Here is a 17,813-nt window from a genome sequence, read left to right as displayed (position 1 = left end):
CAAATACTTATGTCATTTTATAAAGTGTAAATTAATTAATTAAAAATCATACAATGTAATTTTCTGGATTTTTGTTTTAGATTCTGTCTCTCACAGTTGAAGTGTACCTATGATACAAATTACAGACCTCTACATGCTTTGTAAGTAGGAAAACCTGCAAAATCGGCAGTGTATCAAATACTTGTTCTCCCCACTGCAAAATCGGCAGTGTATCAAATACTTGTTCTCCCCACTGCAAAATCGGCAGTGTATCAATTACTTGTTCTCCCCACTGTATATGGGGAGAAGCCCAAAACATACGTGTTTGTTTTGGGCTTCGTCCCCGTCATTTTCCATGACGTACCTTATGTTGGGTAGAGTAATAAAAAACCTCTATTACGCATTCCTGCGCCTATCTTCTATCAGTATACAACGTGACAATAAATGCATATCAATCACACATATCAGTACAACAACTAATGTAGAAACATAGTTTTTGCTCTTTACACAATGTTTTTCTATAAGGCAACATTGGTATTTCAACAAAATGCCAAAATGCATTTATGTACATTAATACGTCATTAATTCAAACCTACATAAGAGAATGGTGACGCTATACAAAATTTGAAAAAGGCCGGAAAAAGTGCACTGACAAAAAGTAAACGTATGCAGGTAAACATGTTTCATATCTTTGGTGAATATGTCATTTTGAATGAATGAATCATTATATATTCATAAAATAATTTCAGAATTGAAACAAATAAATCTATGTTTTAAGTTTCAATCTCAAGTTTTAGTTGGATTTCCATTGGTGAATTTAAAACTCTGCTGATCTTTTATTAACTTTCATGGGAGTGCTGTAGTATGTATATTCAATAGACTAAAAACATCATGGAAATTACAATTTAAACTGTAAAGTAAGTGATGGTGATACAAACAAGTAAAATATTATTAAAAAATTCATATCTTTCTATGATTGCGTTGGATGGTCATAAGTATACATATAACCTGAATGCTCTGAATGTTCTTAATGAATTACTACTGTCACTCTAACGGTAAAAGAGAAGAAAAAAAATCTATCTTTACTTCATAAAACAGGTACAAATACTGTATTGATTACAATATACATACAACAAACTTTAAAAGAGTTTTCATGTACAGTACAACTACACATTTTTGTTATACATGTTTTATCGCACTCTTTGAAGATGTACTCTTATTTTCAGACCTTCTCAACTAGAACCCCTAGATATGAGTAAAACGACTCCAATATAAACATTCAACATGGAGTCACCTCGCAAACATAAATAACAAAATGATGTTCAACCAACAGGGTTTAGTGGTTTAGGACAAGAAAATAGCAAAAATATTTACAGTTTTTCACATACAGTTGAAGTCTGAAGTTTACATACACCTTAGTCAAATACATTTAAACTCAGTTTTTCACAATTCCTGACATTTAATCCTAGTAAAAATTCCCTGTCTTAGGTCAGTTAGGATCACCACTTCATTTTAATCATGTGAAATGTCAGAATATTAGTAAAGAAGGATTTATTTCAGCTTTTATTTTTTTCATCACATTCCCAGTGGGTCAAAGGTTACATACACTAAATTAGTATTTGGTAGCATTGCCTTTAAATTGTTTAACTTGGGTCAAAAGTTTCGGGTAGCCTTCCACAAGCTTCCCACAATAAGTTGGGTAAATTTTGGCCCATTCCTCCTGACAGAGCTGGTGTAACTGAGTCAGGTTTGTAGGCCGCCTTGCTCGCACACGCATTTTCAGTTCTGCCCACACATTTTCTATAGGATTGAGGTCAGAGCTTTCTGATGGCCACTCCAATACCTTGACTTTGTTGTCCTTAAGCCATTTTGCCACAACTTTGGAAGTATGCTTGGGGTCATTGTCCATTCGGAAGACCCATTTGCGACCAAGCTTTAACTTCCTGACTGATGTCTTGAGATGTTGCTTCAATATATCCACATAATTATCCTTCCTCGTGATGCCATCTATTTTATGAAGTGCACCAGTCCCTCCTGCAGCAAAGCACCCCCACAGCATGATGCTGCCACCCCTGTGCTTCACGGTTGGGATAGTGTTCTTTGGCTTGCAAGCAACGCCCTTTTTCCTCCAAACATAATGATGGTCATTATGGCCAAACAGTTCTATTTTTGTTTAATCAGACCAGAGGACATTTCTCCAAAAAGTACGATCTTTGTCCCCATGTGCAGTTGCAAACCGTAGTCTGGCTTTTTTATGGCGGTTTTGGAGCAGTGGCTTCTTCCTTGCTGAGCGGCCTTTTAGTTTATGTCGATATAGGACTCATTTTACTGTGGATATAGATACTTTTGTACCTGTTTTCTCCAGCATCTTCACAAGGTTCTTTGCTGTTGTTCTGGGATTGATTTGCACTTTTCGCACCAAAGTACGTTCATCTCTAGGAGACAGAACACGTCTCCTTCCTGAGCGGTATGACGGCTGCGTGGTCCCATGGTGTTTATACTTACGTACTATTGTTTGTAGAGATTAAGGTGGTACCTTCAAGCGTTTGGAAATGGTTCCCAAGGATGAACCAGACTTGTGGAGGTCTACAATTTTTATTCTGAGGTCTTGGCTGATATCTTTTGATTTTCCCATGATGTCAAGCAAAGAGGAACTGAGTTTGAAGGTAGGCCTTGAAATACATGCACAGGTACACCTCCAATTGACTCAAATGATGTCAATTAGCCTATCAGAAACTTCTAAAGCGATGACATCATTTTCTGGAATTTTCCAAGCTGTTTAAAGGCACAGTCAACTTAGTGTATGTAAACCTCTGACCCACTGGAATTGTTATACAGTGAATGATAAGTGAAATAATCTGTCTGTAAACAATTGTTGGAAAAATTACTTGCCAAAACTATAGTTTGTTAACAAGACATTTGTGGAGTGGTTGAAAACTGAGTTTGAATGACTCCAACCTAAGTGTCTGTAAACTTCCGACTTCAACTGTAGTTTATAGGCAATTTATTTAGATCTTGTGACTGTTTGCTTGAAAACTATTTGCTTGAAAAGTTTGTGATGTTCAACAGAGGTATTGTGCATGTGGAGTGAGTCATGTTTATGAAAATATAACACAGGAAACTGGTACAAAGTCAACTCTTCCAGAAAATTATACATCAAGCAATCAAGGGGTGCAAACTCTAATGGACATGACAGGTTCATAATTTATTCTATGCTACCATATTATTTTCACAGTAATTACTGAATGATGATGAGAAAAATACCTGACCTTCCTGAAGTAAATCTGTAATTACAAGCCCCGTGTAGCTCAGTTGGTAGAGCATTGCGCTTGCAACGCCAGGGTTGTGGGTTCATTTCCCACGGGGGGCCAGTATGAAAAATTGTATGCACTCACTAACTGTAAGTCGCTCTGGATAAGAGCATCTGCTAAATGACTAAAATGTCCCCCAAAATGTCAATTTGAGAAATTATAATTGGCTGTTGTACAACATAAACGTGGTTATATTTCAATGCCAGGAAAATGTGTAAAGCAATAATTAATTCGGACTTTGTCACTGAGCCCGTACCTAAGTTATTTTTAAAAACAGCAACTCTCAACAGATGTTATATAATTTAATTTGAGCATCTTGCGTACTATATACTCCCAAAGTAACTAAACTATGAGGTGCCTTGTTGCTTATAATCCTAAATAGATTTATACAATGCATTAAACAAATACCCTAGATCAGTGAGCTTGTACTCAATGTCATCTAATTGCATAATTTATACAATTCCACATTTTAAGAACTTAATTCCCTGGGTGCATGGGTTCTACTGTTCTATTTTCCAGAGCTGCTCACTGCTGCCTGAATAAAAAGGCATGCCTAAGTGTCTGGATCTTGTATTATACTGCAGTGAGCCTGGAGGGAGAGGAGGATAACACCCAAGCAGGTCAGACCGTCGGTCAGGCATTACCGGGGCAGAGCTGACACTGATTAACTGCGGCATATTGGGATTTGAAAGAGAGAAAATAACTATGTGAAAAGGATTTAATGCATGCACAATGTACGGTACCTTTAAATTACTCCTATTTCTCTTGACTTGGGACAGCTGTGGGATTGCGTGGACTGAAATCAGGGTCTGCGACACTAAAACAGTTTTTAAATGTTCAGTGTTTAAATAAGTGTTATGTAAAAGTCTCAGAATCACAGTCCCATCACCATTATTTACATAACATAATATATATAATCTGAAGTCAAACCCAGTGAAAGATAGCTTTGATTTATGATTACTCATCCACATAAGAGCAGCCTTAGGGTTTTCTATACAGAAGTGAGAAAAACACATCATTGACATGATGCTGTTCAAAAGCATTTGAGAGTGATTGGCAGGGAACAATCTTAAAATAAATTAGCCTGAAAACATTTATACACTTGAATAGCTCTTAGGATGACATTTTGACAACGCAAAAAAGTGGTACTGATGACAACCCAAACGATATCACTTTGAGTCTGCACGTTCCTTCTTTCCTTGGGTATTAACAGTATAATTTGACCTCTCGCATTGCATCTCAAGCTCAGTCTGCAACAGACACAGAATGCAATTTCATCCTGTGTCCGCACTGTTTATGCACATTCCTGCTTATCCCTGCCCTCTGATAGACATGAAACAATTAAGGGTTATGGAGATAAATGCTGCTACAAGTACAGTAGAGTACTGAGACTGATTAGGGTCTCTTTTGACACTAACATTGCATGTTTTGCCTCGTCAGGATTGGTCCTTGAAAGGTTGACCTTCCTGACCTATTAAAATCCAACCTGGTGTACTACAGCATGACAACAGCTATTAATGCATTGTCAGTGGGACTTTGACTCTGCATTTGGTGAGGCGGCATGGCCCATCTGTTCTGAATTTACTTCTGTGTCACACGTCCAAGGAGGTCGTGTTACAGTATTGTAATTCAGAAATCCTAATGGTCTCTTCCTCAAAGCGTTCTGTATCTGTCCTTATGCAGCTGGGGTAAGAAATAAAGGAAATAGACAAAGTTTATGGAGAGGTGCTTCAAGACAAGTCTCTTCCCTAGAAAAAGTACATTTCCAAAGGTGACCTTTGAACTTGGTCAAACGGCTGTGGTCTGTTTTATACTATGGAAGCTGATCCTGGTGGGTGAGGTGGGGAGGGACATGGCACGTGCCACGCGCACTCTCAGGGCATGGTTGTCCTGCCAACGATGCCATCTTTTCCTGGCTGCTGAGCGCACCTGAAAGACGACAATGAAATACTGTATTAGTAGTGGGCAGTCAGTCTATCTGGTAGGAGACACAATATCTAGGGCACAGGAAATCTCTTGAACTTAAATTGACATATGATTAAGTATCAACAAACAATCTTTACAAAACAGTACAGAACCACACATTTCAGATACAGTGAATAGCTTCCAAAGTATCCACAGTAGACTTCAATCAGTCTTTTTTTCATGTGTCTATACCAATGAAAGCTTCACAGATGCAGTTGAGAACAGCAGCAGCAGGAGGGAGCTACATTTTCCACCATTACTGAATGACTCATGACCCTTTTTATGGCACTTAATGAATTTCAAGAATGATGCCTAAAGTAAAGGGGAAAGATGGGGGAAATAGGCCTAGAAAGAGCATCTTCAGTAAAGCAAAAAATAGCCTGCAGGATAATGATGGCCTTCCGTGAGAGAGTTAAAAGTAGGGTCTCAGGACTTTATGTCCACTGCCTCTCATAATGGTCTGCCACACAGCGAAGCCCACCCTTGAAAAGATCATTGTTGACTCACCTCGCCATTAAGAAAGCAGTAGAATACTGACACAAAGAACCCCTGGAAAACAAGACGGGACAATGTTGAATGTACAAAATGGACCTTCATATGTAGAATCTGTTTTTATTGATCTTTATGAATTCCCTCAAATGACGATGTACAATAATCAATTCACTCAAATAGGGGTCAAGTCACTCAAATAGGGATGTACAATATTGGAAAACATCACCTATTGGTCAGATATTTTATAGTGAGTCCAAATAATCAGACTGCCACTCAAGGTGTGCTAGCAATAGGCATTTGTTGTGGCGGTCAGTACCGTTTAAGATGAGGAAGGACTATTTTTGTTTTTCATGAGCATGGCCTTATTTCTATGAAAGCATATTGGATGACTGTCATTCATATTCCATTCACCCAGTTCAATGTAACAGTGATAGGTTTAGGCTACTACATGAAACTAGTATAACCATTGTACTTATACCCATCATGAGGTTGCTACAACCTAGCCTATGAATGAAAGTTTACAACGTAGAGGTGACAGACAGTGACACATTCAATACTGCCTTGCATACTATTGCCTGCATCTAGCTGATATACTGTAGGGTGTAGTCATTAGTCCAACAGTTGCAAATGAGAGTTTCTATTGGACAAATTCAGGTATGTTTATCCCTGTTTTGTTTTTCAACAGAATCAGCAGAATGAATACACCCCTGATCACGCGTAAACACAGCAGACTTTCATAGCAGCCACATTGTATTCCTTCTCACCTCTATGCACTCTCCTCCTCTCACCCTTTCCCTTTGCTTGTGGACTTCAACGCACAACAAATCAGGCAAAAAAAAACGTTCCAAGCCAAACCATATCATAACCGCTACACACAGCCTACATCATTGTCAACATATTAGCTAGAGTCATAGTCAACATAGCACATAGAACTAACGCGTTAGTAAACCCACTACAATCATACAGTAACGTTACAGTGGACAGTCAGTAAGCAGTTTAGCACTTACACCGGTGGGCCCCAGTGGCAATAAATTAGTATAACCAAAAGCTTACCTTGACTTGGAAGAGTTTCAGTGTTGTGTTGGATAGTCATAGCCAGCTATAATATAGCATCCCTCTGTTTGAGCAGGGTGTTTGATTAGGCTAAACTACCTACCTGCATTTGCTAGCTAAGTAAGTAAACTTAAAGTGAATTTTTTTTTGGATGAAATTAGTTTGTTCAAAACTGTTCAACTATTGTCTTTCTCTCTCTTTGAGCCAACTACTCACCACATTTTATGCACTGCAGTGCTGGCTAGCTGTAGCATATGCTTTCAGTACTAGATTCATTTTCTGATCCTTTGATTGGGTGGACAACATGTCAGTTCATGCTGCAAGAGCTCTGAGGACGTCCTCTGGAAGTTGTCATAATTACTGTGTAAGTCTATGGAAGGGGGTGAGAACCATGAGCCTCCTAGGTTTTGTATTGAAGTCAATGTACCCAAAGGAGGACGGAAGCTAGCTGTCCTCCGGCTACACCATGGTGCTACCCTACAGAGTGCTGTTGAGGCTACTGTAGACCATTGTAAAACAGTGTGTTTTAATCAATTATTTGGTGACGTGATTATATTTAGCATAGTTTTATCTAAAACATAAAACTTTTAAAATGTTTTACCATTTTTATTTTTATGAAATTCACTGAGGAGGATGGTCCTCCCCTTTCTCCTCGGAGGAGCCTCCACTGGTGTTTACAACATATTTTCTGCCCCAATTAGTAACTTTTAAAAAGTGTATAGAAATGACAAAAAAGCAATTGAGTCAAAGATTCACAAACAAAGAAAAAGTCTACACTGCATTTCACATTCAGGGCAGTCTGCATTTCACATTTCAACATAGCAATAATAGGAGTACTGATTAATGATGGAACAGTCTTTTGTAAACTATTTTTATAAGAATAGTCTAAAACTGTTATAAAACTGACCTCTATTCTCTACACACCTTCACTGAGCACCATTAATACAGTACCTTCTCCCCACGCCTTGCATTGTGGAGCAAAGGTTTACACTGAGAATACTCACTGTGGACAAACTCACGCCCACATACGTCTCCAGATACATTCTCCTGACAGCTCAGAACACTTGATAGTAAAGCAACGAGGGGCAGGTTTACAAAGCCTTACAATAGTACAAAGGGCCCTTCTTCCACAGGCTATAAAACCTATAAAAACTCAAATGAACAGTATATTAAAGATAAAGAATATGATACAGATTTAAAAGGTTCAAGGTTTTTGTGTTCTTGGGAAGATGGGAGCAACTTGGTAAAGATCTTACCTGAAATGACTGTAGAAATGAATTGAAATAAATAAAAACTATTTGCGAGATGTCGTCCTCCCCGGGATTCACAAAAAATAGCATGTAGGTGATCCCCAGAAGAGGCAGTAGCACTAATGTCGCTTTTACCGCTTTTCTGTGAAGGAAATAACAGAAAAACATCAGTACTCCAATTTAGTTACAAAAGTAATTGGTGAAAGGGGTTGCTTCTAAAAGGAAGCTGTGTAAAGGTTTATATGTACAGTATGTACAGTGGGGGAAAAAAGTATACTTATTTTCCACCATAATTTGCAAATAAATTCATTAAAAATCCTACAATGTGATTTTCTGGAGAAAAAAAAACTCAATTTGTCTGTCATAGTTGACGTGTACCTATGATGAAAATTACAGGCCTCTCTCATCTTTTTAAGTGGGAGAACTTGCACAATTGGCGGCTGACTAAATACTTTTTTTCCCCACTGTATGTCAATACAAAAAAGCACTCCAAGACCCAAAGTGTATTTTTGGAGGTTGCTTGCTATTTACCATTTCTCACCAAGGCTGTTGATAAAATATCCTAAATAATGAACATCAGAGATACACATTCTTAGCTAGTATAGTTAGAACCCCATCCTATGAGACTACTGCCTCACAAGGCTCCTTTCTATCAGCTCAATTAAGAGGGAGTTTAATGATATTGTTCACAATGTCGCCCAAAGCTTGCCTCCATCAGGTTGATGACAGAAAGGAGTTTATTGCTTAGGGTTTTGCGGCCAAAACAACAATCTGACAATATAAGCGGTCTATTTGAGTATCTGGTTGCAAATAGAAAATCTCTCTGGGAGACAGTCTTTCATTCTTAATTTCCTTGAATTACGATGGGATTTCAGGTCATCTACCTAAGCAGTGAAACAGCTGATGGCCCCGTTTACACATCAAATAGCACATTAACCTACTGTAGCTCAGGATATAAATCCACTGTTTGACTTTGAGTAGGGAACCCAATGTCAGCAATATCAGCATTGGAGTAATAGAGCCCTATTCTAGACAGAGGTCTGCAGACTTTGCTGGGAATTGAGATGTCCTCTTTTGAGTTTTCAAATAATCCACCATGAAAAAGAGCTTCAATGTGAATCGAGGACGATGCCAGTTGTTCAAGGAATAAGATACGCAAGGCTATTAAACACTGTGCAACATCAGCAGTTAATTTGTAATAAAAAAGAGGGGTTCTGTATCAAACAGAAAAGATCATCACGGAAAATGGTGTGTGTATGTGTGTGTGTGTGGGGTCATATCTTTATAGGAATGTTATGAAATGGTGCGTGCAAGTTGAGTACAGATTGAAGTGATTAATCCCTGATAAAGCAGCTGACCTTATTATCACTTCGTTGAGTAGGAGGAATTTGTTAAACAAATGCCTCATTAATTGCTCCATAAACTGTGAATGTGGAGGGGAGGTTGTAATAACTGCAATAACTGTGGGTTGGCAGTCTCACATCACAATACAATATATCCGACTAAGGACGAAGACCATGTTAGGACAAAGACCATGTTGTTTGAAATTATATTTTGTCACCTTTATTGAAAGTTTATTAAAAGCTTTATTGCGTATGGAGCAATCAAATAGTGAGCGGACGTTCACCTTTGGTGAATCCTGTAAGGCACTGGTTTAGGCCAGGTGTTTTTTTTCTTCCCCAGACTGTCTTCAGTGCACCAGCATCAGAGGGAATAACAAAATGTTAGAAAACCAGATACGGGTGTTCTGTGGTGATAACGTTCTTGGAAAGACCTGTGCCTCTCTCCTATTCATTCACATAGCCTGTCTGCTGAAATTATTGGAAAAGATTGTTCCTTTTAGCAAAATGTCACTTCTGGATGACTCTTGATATTTGCAACATTTTGGTACAGTCAAAATGTATTTAAGAATCCTCCTTTGACATTAGGCTGGATTCCTTCTGAGGTCTAAATGAGGGGTTTAAATAATTTACTCTAATAAGGGCAAAAATCTGCTAGATTAAAGCTCAATTGTTCAACGTTAACTAACGAACGCTTCTACTTTCTCGCTTAAAAACACTGGGGGAAGCAATGGAGGCAAAATGCAGAATATTATCTTATTATTTTAGCATGAATATTAAATGGAGGTCAAGTAATCTTAATATGGCATGCGATATTCCAAATAACAACCCCACAGGAGTAGTGACTCACCTGTACTGTATAGTTTCTGATGTGGTAGAAGCTCTCAACTTGGTCATAAGGATTCTTACTATGTTGAAGAGGAAAACGAAGTTTATCTAGCAGAGAATACAGATGGAAAACATTAATTAAGAGTTCATTATGTAGAACAGGATGTTTAAATAATGAACAAATAATTAAAGGAACTGAAATGTGTTGCGGTTGCATTAGGGCAGTTTAAGAAAGAAAACAGTGAGAGACAATGGTATTGTTACCTACCAAAAGGACAAGGATGACCGGCCCTTGATAAATGTAGTCAATATACTTTCCAGGTTCTTTACCAAACCAGCATCTGTTGACAAACGTTCAAATAAAGGGTTTTTGAAGTGTAGCATATTAAACGTAACATCATTTTTATCAATCTATATTCCATTATTAGCAAAACAATTTTGCAGCATTATCAATTGCTATCATTGCTACAATTGAAGTTTAATTTATAAATTGGATATTAAATGCACTCTTTCGGTTAGCCAAGAAGTGCCTTGATAATAGCATCATAAACAGCACAGTCAAAACTTATAAAACAGGACCTCTAACTATTGAACTGAAGTTTGACTTTATTCTATTAAAAAGGACAGAAATTCAATTTTCAAATACACTGAGCCATCGATTGACTTTTCATAACCTCTTTAGATAACATAAATTATCCTCTTGTAAATGTTACAATGAATGCCCCTTTGACACCTACAATAGAGTAAATTGCTGATTCACCTTGAATCAGTATTGGTAGTGTTTCCACAATACTAAACGGATTCAAGTACTACTCTGTACTACAAAGGGTATAAGACATCTTTCAAGGTTTATCTGTGACTAACAAATTTTCTATTTTCAATTTTAGTCATTTATCAGACGCGCTTATCCAGAGCGACTTACAGTTAGTGAGTGCATACATTTTCATACTGTGGCATACATGTACAGATGTAGGATCTTAATCAGGAAATACAGGAAATGTAAAACGTGTAGTTTTAAAACGTGTAGTTTTCATTTCCACTTTGACATTTCAGACTTGATTTTCCCTTATGGAAATTGTATCAACCCCTACAGAAATGTCCATTAATTATAATCCACATAATAATTCACATTTCTTGTTGCTAAAGGATTATATTTCTGCTGTAGCAAACTGGCTCAAATTAAGATCCTACATCTGTATAGGTTTCTTTGCACTCCATCAAAGGTCATTACCCTTCACCTTCAACCAACCCTCAGCCTTTCAAATCAAATCAAATCAAATTGTATTTGTCACATACACGTGTTTAGCAGATGTTATAGCGGGAGTAGCGAAATGCTTGTGCTTCTAGCTCCGACAGTGCAGTAATATCTAACAAGTAATATCTAACAATTCCACAACATATACCCAATACACACAAAACTAGTAAGGAATGGGATTTAAGAATATATACATATATGGACAGGCAATGACAGAGCGGCATGGACTAAGATACAGTAGAATATTATAGAATAGAATGCAGTATATACATATAAGATGAGTAGTGCAAGATATGTAAACATCATTAAGGTGACTAGTGTTCCATTTCTTAAAGTGGCCAGTGATTTCATTAGGCAGCAGCAGCCTCTAATGTGCTAGTGATGGCTATTTAACAGTCTGATGGCCTTGAGATAGAAGCTGTTCTTCATTCTCTCGGTCCCAGCTTTGATGCACCTGTACTGACCTCGCCTTCTGGATGATAGCGGGGTGAACAGGCAGTGGCTCGGGTGGTTGATGTCCTTGATGATCTTTTTGGCCTTCCTGTGACATCGGGTACTGTATGTGTCTTGGAAGGTGGGTAGTTTGCCCCTGGTAATGCGTTCGGCAGACCGCATCACCCTCCGGAGAGCTCTGCGGTTGCGGGCGGTGCGGTTGCCGTACCAGGCGGTGATACAGCCCGACAGGATGCTCTCAATTGTGCATCTGTAAAAGTTTGTGAGGGTTTTAGGTGCTAAGCCGAATTTCTTCAGCCTCCTGAGGTTGAAGAGGCTCTGTTGCGCCTTTTTCACCACACTGTCTGTGTGGGTGGACCATTTCAGTTTGTCGGTGATGTGTACGCCAAGGAACTTGAAGCTTTCCACCTTCTCCACTGCGGTCCTGTCGATGTGGATAGGGGGGTGCACCCTCTGCTGTTTCTTGAAGATCATCACCTTTGTTTTGTTGATGTTGGGTGAGAGGTTATTTTCCCGGCACCACACTCCCAGAGCCCTCACCTCCTCCCTGTATGCGGTCTCGTCATTGTTGGTAATCAAGCCTACTACTGATGTGTCGTCTGCAAACTTGATGATTTAGTTGGAGGCGTGCTTGGCCACGCAGTCATGGGTGAACAGGGAGTACAGGAGGGGGCTGAGCACGCACCCTTGTGGGGCCCCAGTGTTGAGGATCAGCGAAGTGGAGATGTTGTTTCCTACCTTCACCACCTGTGGGTGGCCCTTCAGGAAGTCCAGGACCCAGTTGCACAGGGTGGGGTTCAGACCCAGGGCCTCGAGCTTAATGATGAGCTTGGAGGGTACTATGGTGTTGAATGCTGAGCTATAGTCAATGAACAGCATTCTTACTCTATACTGATGTTTTGCCAGTTTAATTGCCTTGCGGAGTGAGAAGCTACACTGTTTGTATTCTGCCATATTCCCAGTCACCTTGCCATGGTTGAATGCGGTGGTTCACGCTTTTCAGATTTGCGCGAATGCTGCCATCTATCCACAGTTTCTGGTTAGGGTAGGTTTTAATAGTCACAGTGGGCACAACATCACCTATACACTTCCTGATAAACTCAGTGACCGTTTCAGTGTATTCGTCAAAATTATTTTCGGAAGCTACCCGGAACATATCCCAGTCCGCTTGATCAAAACAATCTTGAAGCGTGGATTCCGATTGGTCAGACCAGCGTTGAATCGTCCTTAGCACGGATACTTCCTGTTTGAGTTTCTGCCTACAGGAAGGGAGAAGCAAAATGGAGTCGTGGTCAGATTTGCCGAAAGGAGGGTGGGGAGGGCCTTATAACCATCCTGGAAGTTCGAATAGCAATGGTCGAGGATTTTGGCGAGCGAGTACAACAGTCGATATGTTGATAGAACTTCGGCAGCCTAAGCCTCAAATTTGCTTTGTTAAAATCCCCGGCTACAATAAATGCAGCCTCAGGACATGTGGTTTCCAGTTTGCATAAGGTTCAGTGAAGTTCTTTGAGGTCAGCCGCTGGAATCAGTTCAGTTGCCCTGGGGAGAGCAAACAAAGGATCTGCTTCAGGAAAGTTGTATTCCTGGTCGTAATGCTGGTGAGTTACCGCCGCTCTGATATCCAATAGTTTTTCCCGGCTGTATGTAATGAGGAAAAAAACTTTCTGAGCGAATAATGTAAAAAACAATAAATAAATAAAAAAAATACTGCAAAGTTTCCTAAGAGCTAGTAGCGAGGCCGCCATCTTCGTCGGCCTCGCGACTAGAATTGTTAGTCAGATACAACAAAATACAAAAACACAAACAACTAATTATAAAATGCTTGAGATTCCATTGTTGTTGTTTAAATTGAAACTGTGCACTTACTGTTCATTTTCATTATAAAGCTTCCCAATGGCCCAAGCAACAATAATAGGACATGGAATGCCTGAAAGAAAGAAATAAATGAATTTACATATTTACCAATATTGTGAAAGTCAGTGCCAACCCTGCTCCGGAGCAAAGAATCTTAGCCCAGGGATAAAGAGGCGGTTAGCCCTGGGCTAAGTGCAGTGTAAATGTGGCTAATTAGAATCAGGCTGCGGTGTTTAGAAGCTATTACAGAGATGAAATAAAGGGATCTGTTGAGGCCAGTTGGATTCTTCCAGTTCTACTTTGATCTGGCTTAAGGACTTCTTATCTTGTTGGTCCCCAGTGTTGGACAGATAAAGTGAAATCTGTTCCACTTGCTACATTTCTTAATAAGTGACCGCTAAGGATCTGAAGAAGCTGGGCACTGATGACATTGATAACTTTTATAACTGGTTGGAGTGGATCTACTAAATCAATGTGTTTAAAAATGTTATTATGCGTTATTATGACCCAATTAGTATTTAACTTAAACTAACCACCATGACTACAGATATCAAAGTTTTATCATATTTGTTAGTACAAAGGAAGTAACAAAATCCACCAAAGCAATTCCTCTCTGTGAAGGAAAAAAAAAAAAAATGCTTTTTGTTTACTTGATTTACTGATTATTAAGAAGATGACAGTAATCAATAAGAACAAAAAAAATAACATGATGTGAAAAGACTACATGAAAAGCATGACAAGTCGATCTTTGCAGTAACTGACCTAGACAACGCATAATTGTTATAATCGACAAAAAGAGAAGAAAGTCTATGTTAAGGTTACCCACATGCCAGACATACTTATTAGAAATTATGATGCTCGAGAGTAAGAACCAAGTCTTGTCACTGTAATGTCTGAAATGAGAGATCATACTTCAATGTTGTAAATAGGATTCATCTTCAAAGCTGAGACCTGCTTTTGAAAACCACTTGATCATCAGTGGAACTGTGATGGACTGAGTAAATTACCAAAGAGTGTATTCAAAGACATCCCTAAAACCAAAACGTCAGGTTACAATATTCATTTGGAACAGATATACACTGAGTGTACAAACATTAAGAACACCTACTCTTTCCATGACATAGACTGACCAGGTGAATCCAGGTGAAAGCTATGACCCATTATTGATGTCACTAATTAAATCCACTTCAATCAGTGTAGATGAAGGGGAGGAGACAGGTTAAAGAAGGATTTTGAAGCATTGAGACAATTGAGACATGGATTGTGTATGTGTGCCATTCAGAGGGTGAATCGGCAAGACAAAAGCTTTAAGTGCTTTATGGTTGTAGGTGCCAGGCACACCGGTTTGTTTCAAGAACTGCAACGCTGCTGGGTTTTCATGCTCAACAGTTTCCTGTGTGTATCAAGAATGGTCCACCACCCAAACAACATCCAGCCAACTTGACACAACTTGTGGGAAGTATTGGAATCAACATGGGCCAGCATTCCTGTGGAACACTTTCGACAACTTGTAGTCCATGCCCCGACGAATTGAGGCTATTCTGAGGGCAAACTCAATATTTGGAAGGTGTTCTTAATATTTTGTACACTCAGTGTAGATAACAAATGAGCCTACTGTGCAAGGTTATACACAAGGTTATACACAATAAAGACATCTTCTTGAATGTATAAAATCAATTGCGTCTGTCATCCCACTGCTGACACCAATACATCCCACTTCTGAAATCCATGTACCTCCCACTTGTGAAACCAATGGAATGTAACAATTCCACATCACCTCCAATACACACCTGAGTTAACAAGTGTGAGTGAAAAACCTTTGGTTAATTCCATTTTGAGGCCAAGATGAGATTTCTAATAACTATACTGGGTGTGTTACTATACTGCACTATATCCTATACCCTAGCGTACAATATGTTCGAAGGTCTCTTTGGTATGACTCACATAAATGTGACCTATATACAGACCCATCCAGATCTATGTTTTATGCCAGTGCATACATAGTCCTACATTACATGTTATATAAAGAAAACGGCAAAATGACTCAGCAGTGAGCTGAGCTGAGCAGGAGCCTCTCCAGGGTGTGAGTCGGTTTCTAACATGCAATGTTTTTTCACCAACACTTACATTTTACATTTTAGTAATTTAGCAGACGCTCTTATCCAGAGCGACTTACAGTCAGTGAGTGCATACATTTTAGTATATATATTTTTTTCACTTCAGCTCTAGGTAAGCGTGGATCATTTATGTGGCGATGACTGCATCTGCTGCCTGTCCCATCAACCACCTCGGACTTCCCCACACTCCAATAGCATTTTCTATTTTCTTGAAATTAGACACTTCTGTTAATCTCACAAGATGCTTTGTGGGGAATGGAGTTTTTTTTTACTAATATTTAGCTACATTGTCTAAGTTTGTCCACTCAAGCATGTACTGTAGCATTCCTGCTTTGTGATGTGGAGTGAATGAATAAAAACACTACACAAACTAGTGTAGATCACTCCATAAATCAACAACTTGCAGAAACCCCCTGAGTTATCAAATGGCAGGTGTACTAAAAAACAATCAAGATTAACTATCCATGGCATGCTTGCTTTGCTTTTGTTTGTGTTTATTTTCAGAGATTAAACATTCAAGCTGTGAGGCATGAGGGTGAAGTGAGCGACACAAAGCAGAAAAACGTCCAGATTTGTATGATAATCATAATCACTGTTACCTCTATTGCACTGCTAATTTTACACATCAAACTATTAGTTTATCTTAATAAAATATTGGATAAGTGGTCTGATTGTCATAAACAAAATCAACAGCAAATGTGACAATAAATATTGTGGATTTTCATATACAGTGGGGAAATAAAGTATTTAGTCAGCCACCAATTGTGCAAGTTCTCCCACTTAAAAAGATGAGAGAGGCCTGTAATTTTCATCATAGGTACACGTCAACTATAACAGACAAAATGAGAAAAAAAAATCCAGAAAGTCACATTGTAGGATTTTTAATGAATTTATTTGCAAATTATGGTGGAAAATAAGTATTTGGTCAATAACAAAAGTTTCTCAATACTTTGTTATATACCCTTTGTTGGCAATGACACAGGTCAAACGTTTTCTGTAAGTCTTCACAAGGTTTTCACACACTGTTGCTGGTATTTTGGCCCATTCCTCCATGCAGATCTCCTCTAGAGCAGTGATGTTTTGGGGCTGTCGCTGGGCAACACGGACTTTCAACTCCCTCCAAAGATTTTCTATGGGGTTGAGATCTGGAGACTGGCTAGGCCACTCCAGGACCTTGAAATGCTTCTTACGAAGCCACTCCTTCGTTGCCCGGGCAGTGTGTTTGGGATCATTGTCATGCTGAAAGACCCAGCCACGTTTCATCTTCAATGCCCTTGCTGATGGAAGGAGGTTTTCACTCAAAATCTCACGATACATGGCCCCATTCATTCTTTCATTTACACGGATCAGTCGTACTGGTCCCTTTGCAGAAAAACAGCCCCAAGGCATGATGTTTCCACCCCCATGCTTCACAGTAGGTATGGTGTTCTTTGGATGCAACTCAGTATTCTTTGTCCTCCAAACACGACGAGTTGAGTTTTTACCAAAAAGTTATATTTTGGTTTCATCTGACCATATGACATTCTCCCAATCCTCTTCTGGATCATCTAAATGCACTCTAGCAAACTTCAGACGGGCCTGGACATGTACTGGCTTAAGCAGGGGGACACGTCTCGCACTGCAGGATTTGAGTCCTTGGCGGCGTAGTGTGTTACTGATGGTAGGCTTTGTTACTTTGGTCCCAGCTCTCTGCAGGTCATTCACTAGGTCCCCCCGTGTGGTTCTGGGATTTTTGCTCACCGTTCTTGTTATCATTTTGACCCCACGGGGTGAGATCTTGCGTGGAGCCCCAGATCGAGGGAGATTATCAGTGGTCTTGTATGTCTTCCATTTCCTAATAATTGCTCCCATAGTTGATTTCTTCAAACCAAGCTGCTTACCTATTGCAGATTCAGTCTTCCCAGCCTGGTGCA

The 17,813-nt window shown here is 39.2% G+C and overlaps 1 protein-coding gene across 7 annotated transcripts in view; it reads right to left on the bottom strand.

The window, feature by feature from the left end:
• Positions 1-1,072: 1,072 nt before the first annotated feature.
• Positions 1,073-17,813, bottom strand: part of LOC311147146 (corticotropin-releasing factor receptor 2) — a 130,790-nt gene continuing 114,049 nt past the window's right edge. For 4 of the 7 annotated variants that reach the window (XM_084183776.1, XM_084183777.1, XM_084183778.1 and 1 more), the window contains 6 exons: positions 13,796-13,856; positions 10,487-10,559; positions 10,241-10,326; positions 8,057-8,192; positions 5,763-5,804; positions 1,073-5,219 (listed from right to left, as the gene is read on the bottom strand). In XM_084183776.1, the coding sequence (XP_084039902.1) occupies positions 5,079-5,219; positions 5,763-5,804; positions 8,057-8,192; positions 10,241-10,326; positions 10,487-10,559; positions 13,796-13,856 (539 nt within the window). In that variant the 3' untranslated portion in view covers positions 1,073-5,078. Of the gene's footprint in view, positions 5,220-5,762; positions 8,193-10,240; positions 10,327-10,486; positions 10,560-13,795; positions 13,857-17,813 lie in introns of those variants that run through there. The other 3 variants (XR_014614751.1, XR_014614752.1, XR_014614753.1) reach the window with 3 other exon arrangements.

Source organism: Coregonus lavaretus (genome assembly GCF_964263955.1).
Source record: "Coregonus lavaretus genome assembly, chromosome: 19".
NCBI classification, from domain to species: Eukaryota; Metazoa; Chordata; class Actinopteri; order Salmoniformes; family Salmonidae; genus Coregonus; species Coregonus lavaretus.
This window is presented reverse-complemented; position numbering and strand designations above follow the sequence as displayed.